Source organism: Taudactylus pleione, unplaced genomic scaffold (genome assembly GCF_031769625.1).
Source record: "Taudactylus pleione unplaced genomic scaffold, aTauple2 ptg000395l, whole genome shotgun sequence".
Taxonomy (NCBI): Eukaryota; Metazoa; Chordata; class Amphibia; order Anura; family Myobatrachidae; genus Taudactylus; species Taudactylus pleione.
In genome coordinates this window covers 3,088,840-3,104,554 of record NW_028284796.1, presented here as the reverse complement: position 1 = coordinate 3,104,554, position 15,715 = coordinate 3,088,840, and the positions used below count along the sequence as shown (strand labels likewise).

At 43.6% G+C, this 15,715-nt stretch overlaps 1 protein-coding gene across 2 annotated transcripts in view; it reads right to left on the bottom strand.

The window, feature by feature from the left end:
- XRN1 (5'-3' exoribonuclease 1) overlaps positions 1–15,715 on the bottom strand; it is a 209,917-nt gene that overhangs the window by 131,303 nt on the left and 62,899 nt on the right. For both annotated transcript variants that reach the window (XM_088446275.1, XM_088446277.1), the window contains exon 11: positions 6,595–6,649. In XM_088446275.1, the coding sequence (XP_088302401.1) occupies positions 6,595–6,649 (55 nt within the window). The remainder of the gene's footprint in view (positions 1–6,594; positions 6,650–15,715) is intronic.

The window sequence follows — 15,715 nt, the reverse complement described above, 5'->3', positions numbered from 1 at the left end:
CTATGCTGTGGCGTATGGGAGGCTCATAGTACTGCGCATGCCCAGTGTGTCGAGAGTCACACACAGTGCGTCCCAGACTTGGACACTATAGTGATTTCATGCCTTTAGAAACTACAGTAGTAGTGGGCTCTATTTAACAGTGGGATCTCTGTATTACAAACTGACTGTGCATTTTAAAGCGCACACTTGCGGCACCGTCATAGTGATTTCATGACTTTAGAAACTAGCAGTGAGCGGTTTCAAAGTGGGGTCTCTGTATTACAAACTGACTGTTTTTAAAGCATCAGGTCCCTTCCCCCAAAGCAAGCAAGAGCCTTTCATTACCATAATAAAGGACGCTCTGTTACCCATTTAAGCAGTCAGCTCAAGGTCTGCCCTTGTGTCCTGAAAAGGCGAGGAATGGTGACTAAGGACACCATCCCCCATCTGTTAGGACAACTGATGTGCCGCTATGAATGTGTTGGTCGCTGAGGAACTGCAGAATACACAATGGCATTTTTTAGAAATTTGTAGTATTGTCTTAACAGTTGCGCAATAATGCTGCAGAACAACTGTACATGTACTGTTGATCCATTACTGACCAGCACCCTGCAGACACATAGTTAAGTGTTGAGGGTCACGTTTTGGGGTTTAGGACGCAGATTTTGGGACAAGGGCTTTAGACGGCAGCTACATACTGTACAGTATCCGTACTGATAATGCTATGATCACGCACATAGCGTCGTGAGTGCGTCATGCATTTTATAGTGGGTAAGATGGCTCCAAGGAGTACAAGATTGACCCCAAGCAAGCTTCTTCTCCTGGTGAAGTGGAGAGACAGACCTGTCTCCAATAACCGGGAGGAGAGGCTCGCCTATATTAGGGCAAGGCGAGAGATTCTGTTCACGATTGGCCGCCAGTGCAGTGTTCGGGCGCTGCAGCGCCGATGGTCAGACCTTATGCGCAGGGATGCACCTCATTTGAACAGGATCAGAAGGTGCCTCCTGCATACTAAGTACAGTACTGTTGTACAATTATAGTAATTACAGTATACAGTAACAAATACAATGCACTACTGTGATATACACTATACTGTAGGTTGTTGAATAACTGACAGTGACTGACAGTAGTTACCTCGGACTCACAATACCGACAGACATTTGATTAACAGGGTCATTAGATTGACAAGGACTAATGGGCGACACACTGAGTCACAGTCAACCTTTTTTCCTGTTCGACCTAATGCCTGTCGACCAAATCTATGTCGGCTTAGACACTGTTTATCTGTGCCGGCCCGCCCCCTTTAAGTCTGACATTATGACGTCTCACATAGGTTAAGTGTTCGCCTTCCCTCTAAACTACAGTACAGTGCACTGTCCAGAGAGTCTTAAAAATTATAAACGCCAGGGTGTGCCGGCAGCAATTCTGGCAGCAGGGTGGCGATCCTGGCACCCTGCAAGGCAAAAGCACAGCTCGTGGGGTGGCAACAGTGTTGCCCACAGAGCCTCTGTGTGACGTGGCACCACTTGGGCATACAGTACCTTCTGTAATTATACTGTGTATTTTTTTTACTGTACCATGTTGGGCCCAATGCCAGCTTCACAGACTAGTTTTAGTACTAAGGTACAATGTATTTGTTTGTGTTGTTATTCAGGTAAAGACTTTTCGTACAGTAGGAGTTTTGGTATAGTCCAATTGTTTACAATCAAACTTTACTGTACATTAGTGTTTTGTTTTTCCACAGGAAGGGAAAGGCACCAGTTTCATGGAGGTCGTAGCAGCTCTAAGTCGCCCTACCAGGTCTCGTAACCACTGTACACTACTGTACATTGTCGTTCTGAAACCACGTGAACGATAACGTTATCGTCAATATCGTTCAACTAAAAAGTCTACTGTATACTGTATGCAGCAAAAGACCCATCTCCAACCTTTTCTGCTTACACACAAATTCTTACTGTACAGTACTTGTGTTTTTTTTACAGTGCAGTACATGTATGTTTCAGTCACCTTGTCTTATACTGCCAAAAAAGTGTAATAATACGCTCGGGCTCCATTTACAGTATTGACATTTTTTTAATTCTTCGGTGTCAAAATTACATTAATGTTTTTTTTCCACAGATCACCACCACCGACCCTTCCAGGCCACATCCCCCACCACCCAGGAGCCAGAAGCTGGCCCAAGTACTGTACACTACATTGACCTACTGTATCTATCTCGTTTTTTTCCTTTTCACTGTGTCTCTCTCTCTCCCTCCTGTACTCCAAAGACCCATCTCCAACCTCTTCTCCTTACAGACTAATTCTTTCTGTACTTGTGTTTCTTTTATTTTTCAGTACTGTACAGTAAGTTTCGGTGACCTGTCTTAAGGGGCTTACACACTAGTTTTATCTTCAAAATAGGAAAACATGTGGATGAGAGTTTACATCATGAGAGTTTTTTGCCTGTAAAAACATGGGAGGGTGCATGTTCTTGGACTCTGTTACATTGGGCCAGTTTAAAAAGTGAGAGAGTTTATAGTTTTTAAATGTACTGTGTTATGGTGGCTCTGGTCAAGAATTGTATAGTAGGGGTTTATTTGTTTCCAAATTGTTTAGAGGAAAACTGATGGTTCAGTGTTCTTTTTTTTACCACAGTGCAGACACCACCATCATCGCCGCCGCAGGAGGAGGAAGTTGAGAGTGGTAATGACTACAACAGTTCTGTTCACTAGTGTACTGCTACTGCCTTTTTTTTTTTATAATATTTTTTCTTATACACACAGATGCCCAGGTCATTGACCTGGAGGAGGAGGAACCTGCCAGCCCGCGAGGAGACGGTTTGTATTCTTGTACAATACAATACTTCTCTTGATTTTAATAATGTACATGCAGCATGGCCTCCCCTCCCACCCTCCTCGTTGTTCCTCGCTGCCGGCATCAGCAAGTGTGCATACACTTGACAACGCCAGCACCACTGCCGAGCCCGTGGCTCACGATATCGGCTCATACACACCTCATCTAGTGTCCATGAGCCATACTGTACAGTAAGTGGATACTGTCAAAGTGTAATAATACCTGTAGTAATCCTACCTTTGGCCTCTATCTATTGACATTTTTTGTTCTGTGGCAAAATACAGTAACATTGTTTGTTTTTTTCACAGTAACACACACCCAAGGGGTCCAGTCCCCCCTGGCCCAGGAGGCCCAGCAGCGCCTTTACTCTCCGTAAGTACTGTACACTACATTGTCTTCTCTGTCTCTCTACTTTTTTTCCTTTTCACAGTGTCTCTCTCCTCTCCTGTACTCCAAAGACCCATCACCGACCTCTTCTCCTTACACACTAATTCTTTCTGTACTTGTGTTTTTTTTCTTCCAGTACTGGACAGTACAGTATGTTTTGATGAACTGTCTTATACTGTCAAAAAAGTGTAATAGTACAGTAACAATATAGTTTGGCTGGCTAAACATTATACTTCGGTGGGGCCTGATACAATTACAGTATGTCTTTGGGGGACCTATTCTGCACAGGTATTGTACTGTAGGTTCCATTGTCTGTATCTGTACAGCCTCACCCTTGACTGTGTCTCTCAGCTTCACCTCCCATGTCTTTCTGCCTCTTTCCCTACCACTGTGTCTTTCAGTTTACCCCTCCCCCTCTGGCTCTGCTTCCTCATGTGTGTCAGCTCCCAAGTACCATGTTCGGGGGGAAGCTTGCGCCACAGCAAGACAATATTTGTAACTGTTCAAAAAATAATAAATAAATATATATATATATATATATATATATATATATATATACACACATACACACACATAAAAAAATATTCCCATTCCAGTTCTCAAACCGGGGATGCCCACTATTCAAAGCGGTGCCACAAGCGTACGTCTTAAACCGCACAGTCGCTTTGTAATCCAGGCACCCCTCTGTGACTCCATTATTAGTTTCTAAGACATGCATTCACTAAAGTGTATGTCTGGGACAACGCACAGTCAGTTTGTAATATAGAGACACGGGTTGACTTCTAGTTCAGTGATGGTTTTTGCACCACTATTAAGACAAAACTACAAATTGCTAAAACATGCCATTGCGTATTCTGCAGTGCCGCAGCGACCGACACATTAGTTGTCCTAGCAGATGCGGGATGGTGTCATTGGCAATAGTCACCATTCCTCACCTTTTCAGGACACAAGGGCAAACCTTGAGCTGACTGCTTAAATGGCTAACAAAGCATCCTTTATTATGGTAATGAAAGGCTCTTGCTTGCTTTGGGGGAAGGGACATGATGCACTTTGTGTGACTCCCGAGCAGCTCAACTGGGCATGCGCTATACTATGAGACTCTAAATGCCATAGCAGGGCGCTACATGGATACTGTATTGGAGCGCCGTACACCACTTTCTTGAGCACACAGCAGTGGCATAAAGCAGAATAGAAATGCCAGGTGGTGGGAAATTGTGGATAATGTATTGAGTTCAGTAAGGGTTGGCTAACAAAACTGAACTTCAATAGCTTGGTCTTTATGCAATGCTGGGAGTGCGTCTTTTTGGTCAACACAGATATCTGTATAAATGACAGAACTCACACACCACCAAGTGATTTCTTTTAATCCTGTAGTGAAGATTTTAAAAAAAGAAAGAAGCTTTTCCAGGTCTTGAACCCACGGTACAAGCACTGTAGCAAGGCGATCACCTAACAGCTAGCCCACACGCCAGCCATATCAAGAGCTGCACCGTTGTGTATGTGATGTGACATCTGCAAATTACAGCAGGCAATGTGTACAATGTCAATAGTGGGCTCATCCTTGTGCACACCACCATTAGAGAATAATTCTTCCGTCTCTTTGAAAGCTGTGCGTGCATCTCATTAATGTATAGTATCGGTTATACAGTCATAAGAACACGGCAATTACACTACTGTACAGCTACTGTATGTGTCGGTATGTGTACTGATTTGCGTCCCGTTCTTATGCGATATTAAAAATATTGGTTGTGCGAACATGCAATATGCAAATACACTGCTTTACTGTGATATTCATCCAATTTAACAGTATGGTATTCAGCACAAATTACATCAGTGGAGCACTCGCCACCCAGCGGTTAAGCGGTGTATTACATACCGTAGCGCATCTTTCGTTGAAGACTACCATGGTACGCCAAAGTTCAGCCATCACGTAACGTTCCATGGCGCGACACAGAGGCCTGAATAGCGTGCTATGAGCAACAAACTAGCTGGGCACATATGTACTAACGGTGGATCATTCTGCCCATTGGGCGGCTGATCCATCAATCAGATGTCACCCAACATTAGCAGAAGCTGTAAAATAGAATCGCTATCGTGTGGGTATGGGAGTAATGGTATAACATTCATTATATTTACGAACAAAAACTTATATACAATATTTCCTAAAAGGAAGACTGATTCATATATCATTGGACTTAAACTATTTTTAATATGATGTTTGTGTGATTGATACATTTCTTTGTTTATGTTGGAGTCAATTCTTTCATTTAAACAAACAAATCTGCCTATATACGTTAACTGATTAATAGATAACAATGTTACCAATTATGGGCCTCATTCAGACCCACTCGCAAGTGGCTGTCCGCTCGCAAGTGGGTCGATGGTGTGCACTGCACAAGCGCGCGATGGAGGGAGCTCCGTCGTGCGCATGCGCCAGACGCGACGAGTGAAGGACTTTCCTTCGCTCGTTGTGTCTGATCAAAGGGGGCGTGCTGTCGATGTTGATTGACAGCACGCCCCCTTTGGTGGACGTGCCTGCCAGACGGAGGGGTTCCCAAGGGAACACCTACCGTCTGAAGCCAGCCCCACTGACATCACTAGTGATGTCAGTGGGAGTGATTTTGGCTCTGATAGAGCCAAAATCACTCCAGGACTTGTGGTCGAAAAACCCGACCACAGGCTTCTGGTCGCACTGGCGATGGTCGCGATGGTCGAGACCATCGCGACCATCATCCTGCACGCTCGTATGTGCTGTGGGTGGTGACCCACAGCTATACGAGCGTCCAGGAGGACGCTCCATTTTTATGGAGGACGGCCCTCATTCAGAGCGAGCGCTCTGCTCAGAGCGTCCGGCTCTGAATGAGGGCCTATGTCAATTAGTAGGATTGTGCTATTTGTAGTTTGGTATTTTGTATATTTTAGGAAGCTTTGAATATTCCTCTTTAAAAGGGGGGAATTTAATTAGCCATGGTAATTTACAGCGGGCTAATTGATACCCCGGGACTATTCAATTAGCCCTGATGGAAGTCCGCGGGCTGCAGTTAAAGGGGATTTTTTTCGGATCTGATCAGACTCCCCCCAAAAATTCCAGATAACACATCAGTCTGGGAACTTGTGTTAACAACCGTTACCATGGTAGTTTAACAGGTGAGAAAAAGGGGCTCTAATCGAATAGCCCCAGTCATTAAAGCCCGAGACTACCACCCATTTTCACAACCGTTAAATTAACGAGGCTAATTGAATTCCCCCCTAAAGCCGCAATTTACTGTAACTATATAGTAGCACCTGAGTCTGTTCCTTTGACGCCTTTGTTTTTATGCTTTTTGTAGTTTATCACAGAGTGGTATGAACAACCTTGACACTTACATTGATACTGAAAATAAGTTCTTTACTTACACTTTTCTTCTTTATCTTTCTCTAATGCACCTAAACATAGAGAGTCATCAAAACCCTGTGGAAACAGAGCCAAAATATGTGAATCAATTCAATGTTATCTACAAAATCAGATGCCAACACTATTCCTTGTACAGCATCTACAGATTGTGTACGAAGATGGCATGGCATAACTATCAAAGTTGTGCGTGTCCTTAAATGATCAAACATATCAAAACACATTTAAAAAGACCTATATATAAGTGATCATGAAACAATGATTTTATTTAAATGATGATAATTTCTCTAGCATCTAATTGGGTGACACTGGATTCAATGGGTTATAGCGTGCAGTGTTAGGACCTTGGACACTTTCAATTTACTGGGAAAAATGTCTAGCTCTCTTCTGTATACCCCCATAGGCTGCCTGGGAAATTCAGTTGTTTAAGTGCCTACAGGACCTGCACATTTTCCTAGCTGCCTTAGGCAGCCACTCCAAACTTAGTTTATTACATTTATTTATTTTTTCCAACTTTAAACGGCATCCCTTAGCTTGATTGGGTGGGTTGAGGTTAAGTTTGCCTATTAAGGCAGCCACAATAGCTGCAGGATTGCTAAGGGGTATTTTCTTTGAACAGTTTGCGAACTTTCAGTGCTGGACCCTGGAGGAGGTACTATCCATTTGGCACTTTCCCCTGGAATGGCTCTCTATATGACAAATACACGAGAGCACACATAGCGAAGCAGCCAGCAGCTTCTTCTCATCCCTGTCTGCTCTCTCATCTGCAGGAAAACAACGGTGAGGTGTATAAGGTTCTGTAAACTCTGTGCTTTAGCTCCACATCCTCCTGCAGTAGTTCTATCAATCTCCTCCGACAGTCTACGAAATATGCACAGCATGTGAAGAGAGCACCCACTGAGATGGTGGAGCCAACCAGAGCCCAATATATTGCACAGCTGCACACCCTAAGTAGCAGAGTAGTGACACTCCTTTCTACATCCAATCCATATGTCAAGCTAGCACAGAAAGAGACATTGTTCTCTCTGGGGTCCTTGGTCTGCTTCAGGTGTCCTCTCCTTTGGACAGAATTCAGGTTACCTTCGCCACTTATAGACCACAGAAACTGTAGCTTCTCAGGGTTCCCCTTGGTGAATCTGAATTTGCGTTTTCCTACAAGGTGGAAGGTATGGTGGCAGAAAAGCACAGACCCTGAGGTTTCCTTGTGATCTGATTGGGATTCAATCAGTTAACTGGGAGTGGATTATCTAGTAGGTGCCATCAGGCAAACACTAGAAATCAGGAGCAGCGAGAAATCAGAAATTCCTGCTTGTATGCCGATAAAAGAAAACAACTTTAGACTGTTTCTTTACCCTCTTCTGCTCACATTGTAAGTCAGGGATACATCACAGATCTCCTGAAGTGCCTGACAAGATGCTTCCTCACCACTGTTGTTCCTGGAGTTAAAATAAAATGTGTTTTCCTAAGGAAAGCCATCAAGTACCGACTTTCAACAGGAGTAGTTATCCTAGGACAGAAACAGCAGAACAAATTTTTACTCAGCTCTTGTTTGGTCCAAAGCAGGACAATGCCTTTCAATTCCATTTAATCCCATCATCTTAAGCTTTGTGCACTAGTCTAAAACTGGGCCACAGTGTCCACAAAGATCATGACCGCGTTGACTGTTCCTCTCAGAATAAGGTGCTTTGGCCCTCCTTTACCTGAATAAACTGCTACACTAACTCTTCTGTTTTCCTGCAGGGTTATGTTCTGGAGACATCCTGGACCTTGGAATTCTCAATTTCAAGAAATTCAACTTGATTCCTTTCCAGTGGATCTTCCTAAAACTTTTGTTTGACGCTCATCAGCCGAGGGTATTCTTACCACAGGACAAGATACTCTTGTTACAATAGGATATTGTTACATTGCAGGCAGGTGCCAGTTTTTCTTTGCATGAATGCCCCTGGTCCACCTTGAAGGTAGCACAATTTTCACAATTCCATTCAGGCATTGAAATTAATTCTAACATCAAACATGTCTCACCAGTACTTACTAGCCAGCTAATCACTGTCCCCACTACGCTGGTGACCGAAAGGAGACAACCACAACAGGGTCACCTGCTCTCCATCTGGGTCTGGACTATAGAGATGACAGATGCTGAGGCTGGGAGGGGGGGGCAGGGGGGGGGTGGAGGCATTCCTCTTCAGTCCTCTCAGAGCAGATTTTAATTGTTTGCTCACCAGTTCTTGCACTTATAGCTAACATAGATCATCATGGGGCACAAGAGTGCCCTGGGTCATGAGCGAGCAGCTACATGCCATGGTCAGAGTGAAATATTTCAGCCATTGGATCAGCATTTATTCCAAGGGTGGAAAATTTGGAAGCATTCACTCTGTGGAATGGACCCTTCTAGGGGCGGATTGGGATGAAAATCCAGCCCAGGAAATGTCTGAAAGCTGCCCTAGTGGGGGTGGGTCTGTTGAGGAGGTGGGGTCTGTGGAGGGGATCGGATAATCCCTCCTCATAGGGCCTGATTTGGAGTTGGAGGTAGTCACAGCCTTTCTTGCGTCTTTTGTTGCAGTTGCGTCTGCGGCTTCACGCTAATGCTGTTACAAAGCCCTTACCTGGAGTACATACACGATTCTGAATGTACAAGGATTGAGACGCCCACTCCCAGTATCTACAGATGCTGCAATAATGCTTTTTGCGTCTTTAGACATCACCATCAACTGCATCATTGAAACTGGCACCAGCCCTACGCTAGGTAAAAATCATCCGTCTGCGTATGGCCTCCAATACAGCGGATCACAGAAGTCGGCAGTAGGCATCTATTTACAAAAGACGCCTCCTGCAGCCTTTGCATATTGTAGCACAGCGGTTGCATACAAAGACGCAGCGGCTGTGCTACTGAGTACAACTCTGAATCAAGCCCTATAGGACAGGTGACCTGCTAATACACATCTTTTTTCAACACTTTTTATTGTATATATTAGTCAATGTTTCCCAGCACTGGAGATAGACTATTCATAAACTGGTTTTGTCACAACCAACTTGATCCATCCCCCCCACACACACACACACACCTCCATGTTTAATGTTTCTCAGTACTTCAAGCCAGGAGCAGACAGCCCAGTGAGCTTTTAACACAAGCATCACAGCACCAGAAGCAGCAGCATTACTCTTCATTTGTCTGTTTCATTCATTGCTGAACTTTTCCCCAGCAAAATTGCAGTTTCAGCCTAGATGGAGCAAACAGACACTGCTGGGGGGTTGCTGAGAAACGGAGCACGTGCTGGTAAGTTGCAGAGATCCTTCTTGATGTGCACAGGGAGGAGGAGCCCCCCACTCTACCACCCATCCCCCACTGGCTCCAAACACTGCCTAATCAATGAGCGTAATCGCAATTCAATTGCTGCACGTGCACAGGTCAGCTTACACGCATGCACAATGGCCAACGATCTCACAATCTGAATCAGGCCCTAAGCCTGAATTAGAACATTGTGATCCTGGCTTTAAAAAAGGGACATCTTCAGAAGAGAGCTATCTCCATTCGCTACATGGGACTACGGGAAGCAGTGTGGATCGATGCTGTGTCTTCTGTCGCAGCGGATCTGAAGGCATTATGCTAATACCGCTGGTGGAGTATTTTAAAAGAAAGCCCACGGCTGGCTGCTCAGATCCGTTACCTGCGTCCAAAGATGCAGCATCAGATACACAGTATGAACATTCTATATGCTGGTACCAGGTTACTCAGGATGTCAGGCTCAACTATGCTGCCGAGGACAGTGAAACTGCATCCACGTCACCGCCCCCAAACACCAGCAGCGTGTCAATCATGCTGTGGCATGTAGAGCACTGTGCCCAACGTTGCAGCTATATGGAAGCACTTGCGCACTGCGCCTACCTACCGTCAGGAAACTGTGTAAAAATTTAAACAGTGTTCACCTCTGAATTGGCCCTTTGTTCATATGTTGCAGAAATTAAATAGGACGGACAACCAGTTGGTTCTTTAGGATGTCCACAAGTGAGGTTGTCAACATCCAAACAGACTGCTGCTTAAAATGATTGGTGGGAACTCTTGGAAAAAGAGCACATGGTGACTGCTGAGCAGGGCCAACAACTTGTTTTCGGTGAACACCCTGACAAAATTCTATTGATTTAATACTTTTTGCTTTCAAAAGATACCAGTTTTGTATGTAAGCAGCAGCGCATAACAGCTTCTGAGCGTACACTTCCCTAGAGACAACTACTGCATCCATTGTCCGCAAACTGGATTCTACATAAAATTGGATTTTTCAACTGGACTTCTTTTATGTTCATCGTTTGTTTATTTTTCTGTGACGGCGCATTGGCTCTCATTGGAGAATGTTGTTATCCTCCTCTCTATGTACTGCTGGTTCTGTCCTATGGACCTTTGCGAGACACATACTGAAGTTCCCAAGGAGCCTATAGGAGTATAGAGGGGGAGGAGCTTAAGCTTTTTTTTCCAGTAAATTTAAATTGCCCAAGCTCCTCTCAGCACACTCTACATATTGTATTCAGTGTCCACCAAGAGAGAAAATAGGATTTAATGCAAGTACAAAAATCCCATTTTAATAAATGGTCACCTTAAAGGCAGTGTAAGTAGGTACCTTTATTCCTTTATGGGTCTGCTGTGAAAACTCCACTACAAAATACCTAGTACATTACAGACAGTGCAGATACCATCTATCATCTACAGCACAATGTAAAACAAACCAGTGCGACTAGGAAGGATGAAAAATGTCAAAAAATAAAAATATGGAAAAATATTTGCTTGTCTAAGAGAACATAACTATATACTAAAGGAATAAAAAAAGCAAAACGGAGGCGTGGCTTGACATCTGAGGGAGGAAGACGTGTCCCAGATCGGCTCCTCTGAAACCCCACTAAAAGGACACCAATACCCAAATACCGGCTGTGTTGGGGGGCCCTATCGATTGCCCTGAGCCGCCGCATGCTCTGCTGAGCCCCGCTGTTTGTTCCTGGAGTGACCTCCGGCTCCGGCGTCATTGCGGCCTACTGCACCTCCAGAAGCCGGGGACTAGATTTGTGAGCCCGCGGATTCGGCGGAGTTGCCGCGCCACCGCCGGACATCTCCACGGTCTCCCTGACCCTCCGCTGGGCTCTGCTGGGGACGTGGAGACAGGCGGTGGGTGAATTTAGACCGCCAACAGCCGGAAAACGCCCGCGGTCGGAGCCGCATCCCGCGGGGGGCCACCGTTTTGAGGACGGACTCTGAGACTTGCCTGCATCCAGGACTGGGCCAGACTTAGGGGTGAGTGCCCTGGGTGACATACCTATAGCATCTGGCTCTCCCTTGGCTGAATAAGACCCATGGGTCTATGCTGAGGAGTGCAAACTCCTGGATAACTCACATACACTACTGGGCTTTCTCTATATACAGCAGCTTCCCCCCATTATGTGCTGGTTAAAAGGCTTCCCTTTGTGACCTGGAGATAGACCTCCCATAAATTTATCTTTGACAAGACAAAACTTCATAGAGGACTTTCCTGTGTGGGTTTTCCCTGCTGGGGTTTCCCTCCCAGGTAGACACTGCAACTTGTAGTAACACGGCCTAACTGCTTTTCTCTGAAGATGCTGCAGTTATAAGCTGCGTTTGTACTGCTGTTTGCTCTGACATAATCTTTCATCGAATACCACATTACCTCCGGCCACATTGAACAGCTGTCTATCTCAAATCAAAAGAGTGAATACAGTCATCATATACTAAAAACTTAATTTTACAAAGAAAGTCAATGCTGAAATCTGGTGGGCGGTCCTATTTGAGTGACTGCTGGCTCACAGAGTCTATATTAAAACACAACTGTCTTATTCAATTGAGACGAGTAGTAAGAAAAGTGGACGTTTATCACTAATCTTCTGTGGGGGTCCTGGTAAGAAGTAGTGGGCTATCATCCTTTCCACACACTCCCAGAACACCAGAATCAGAGCCCAATAACAAGGGCAACAGACATTTACATCAATTGACTGTACACACTTTCGTCATAGTCCTTACTGTTAACAGTCAGATAGCGCTATGGATCGACATGTGGTCAAAACACCTAGAGGTCCTAAGGGGACATCAGACAGGAAGGGGCAGGGGACGAGAGGCTCCTTCGGCCGCCTCCTCATCTTCCCCGACTTCTCAGAATGCTAGCCCGGGAAGTAGCCCTAGGGACCGGGAGTCAGATGCTGGAACCAACAGTACTGCTGGCCCTCTCACAACGCATGAGATTACCAACATCTTAGCTTCATTATTGGATCAAAAATTAGCCCCATTGAAAGACTCTTTAGACTCAGCCTTGACACAATTGACACAACATGATCAACGTATCTCAGAGGCGGAACAAAGGATTTCAGACTTGGAGGATGAGCTTGTTGTACTTAAGGCTGACTTATTAACCCAAGAAAAGGCAGCAGTATCCATGCAAGATAAGTTGGAAGATCTTGAAAATAGAAACAGGAGGAACAACGTGCGCATAATTGGTCTCTCTGAGACCATTAAAACTACTGAGTTGATGACACTTGTTTCTGAATGGTTGCCTCGTGAATTAAAGAGTGTCCCTGACCAGGGAGTGCTGATGGTGGAACGGGTCCATCGTATTGGTCCAGACAGACAAAACACCAGAAACAGACCACGACCTGTTATTATGAGAGTATTGAATTATGCTGACAAAGCTCGACTAATGGAAGCATACAGAAAACAATCAGAGCTACGATATCAGGGAGCTAAGATACTCCTGTTCCAAGACTTCTCTTATATGGTTGCAACAAAAAGAAAGGAATACGCTCCTATCTGCAAAAGTTTATTTGAAAGGGGACACCGTTTCGCCTTATTATATCCAGCCAAGTTGAGAATTTCCTATGAAGGAAAAACGTATTTCTTTGAAACACCACAAGCTGCAAAGAACTTTGTGGACTCACTTCCATCTGACACTTCACCGCAGGGTTATGATTGATGGGTCACAGATGCTTCATTATATGTGAAGAATTCCCTATGAGTGAAGTACATTCAGGTTCTATATGCTAAATGTTCTCTATATCTGTTTGTTGATATTTGCATTTAATTATTTTAATATTATGGTACAGTTTTTTGTTATATACTATACTGCAGTGGTAATACTTTTATTGCTGTGGTGTTCTGGGTGGCCAAAATGTGGACCATTAACAAATCCCATGCTAGTTTCTCTTCTAGTTTATCAAGAGTTTTTATATCAAGAAAAATTTTTGGGCAACATAATTTTATTGTGTTTACAATGGTCTCATGACACCTATATAGGTATTACAATTCTCTTTTCTAAACGTTTTTTAGATCATTGTTATATAAGGCGATTATTCCAATCGCACTATTGGGTTCGTAAAAATTCACAAAAATGTTATTTGTTACTTACATGGTTATTTACGGAGATATATGTTCTCTTTGTTATATTTATCATGACGTGGTTTCGTGAAAAGTGTGCTCTCTTACCCCGATACCTGCTCGCTGGGATGGGTGGGGGTGGTGCAAGTATTAGGATTATTTACTGTTCAGCACCCAGAGTGGGAATAGGTTGATATGGCAGTGATTTCTTCAGATTCCACGAGGGTTAAGTCAGTACTTAAATTCATTTCATGGAATGTGGAGGGATTAAATACGCCTGTCAAGAGACGTAAGGTCCTTAAACATTTAAAAGCATGAAACCGGATGTGGCATTTTTGCAAGAATCGCATTGGAATTCTAGGGACCCCAATAAATTAAGAGATACATGGATAGGTGACTATAAAGCTGCCTCCTTCACGTCCAAGCGTAGAGGAGTTTTGATTCTTTTTCGCAAAAATATCCCATATACTATTAAAGACACATTGATAGATCCTGAAGGTAGATATCTCTTTGTAAAGATATCACTACATGATTCGATCTATACCTTGGCTACTATATACGCTCCTACTGGTCCAAATAAAGTATTCTTCACAAATTTATATATTAGACTGAATGACTGGATGGAAGGTGAATTGATTATAGGAGGTTACTTTAATTGTGTAATATCTCAAGGTTTGGATAGATCCAACATTCCAGGTAGAAATAGAGAGGCTTTGGTGTCCCCTGTACAGTTGCTAGTAGATTCACTGCAACTGTGCGACCCGTGGAGATGTCAAAATCCAGTATCTCGTGAATATACTTTTTACTCACATCCACATCACACTTTTTCACGAATAGATTTTTGGTTAATATCTCGCTCTTTATATCAAAGGATAGAGTCTTCAGGGATAGCACCCATAGCAGTCTCAGATCATGCTCCGATATGGTTCACTCTTTCATTACAATCCCCCATATATACTTCATATAATTGGAGATTCCCGGCGTATTTGAGTAAATCAAATGATTTCCGTACCCATTTAGAAGGAGCATTTTGTAATTATACAAATGATAATATTGAACACTTGGAGGATATTAACTTATTCTGGGCTACTTCAAAGCCGGTGCTTCGAGGACAGATTATGGAGTATGTGACCAGGAGACATAAGCTGCTAACTTCTAAATTGGATTCCTCTAACAAACACTTGACTAAAACGTATGACACACTCATTCTGAACGAGACACCTGAGAATAGGCGGAGATATGTGGAAGCTAAAAATGAATACGATCTTTTGTGTGAAGAACGTGCCCAATATTCACATAATATTCAACGTAACAAATATTTTAGTGGATGTAATAAACCAGGCAGATTATTAGCAAACTTAGCCAAAACCCACAATACATCTTCAAATATTCTTCAATTACAGAATAATTTGGGTACTTGTGTTACAGGTTCAGCCGATATTTCAGAACAATTTCAACAATATTATAAACAATTATACACGGCTCCTCCCGATTCTCCTGAGTCAGCTACAAGATTTTTGAGGGAAGCAGGTTTGCCATTATTAACGGAGGAGGAAAGAGAATCTTTGGTAGAACCAATATCGGAGACGGAATTGATACAGTTAATTAAAACATTACCTAAAGGTAAGACCCCAGGACCTGATAGCTTTGGAGCAGAATATTATCAGATTCTTTCCACTCAATTGCTGCCACATTTGTTGTCCTTATTTAATGCTATTATTGGAGGGAAACCACCGCCGACTGGTTTTAACGAAGCCAGAATTATA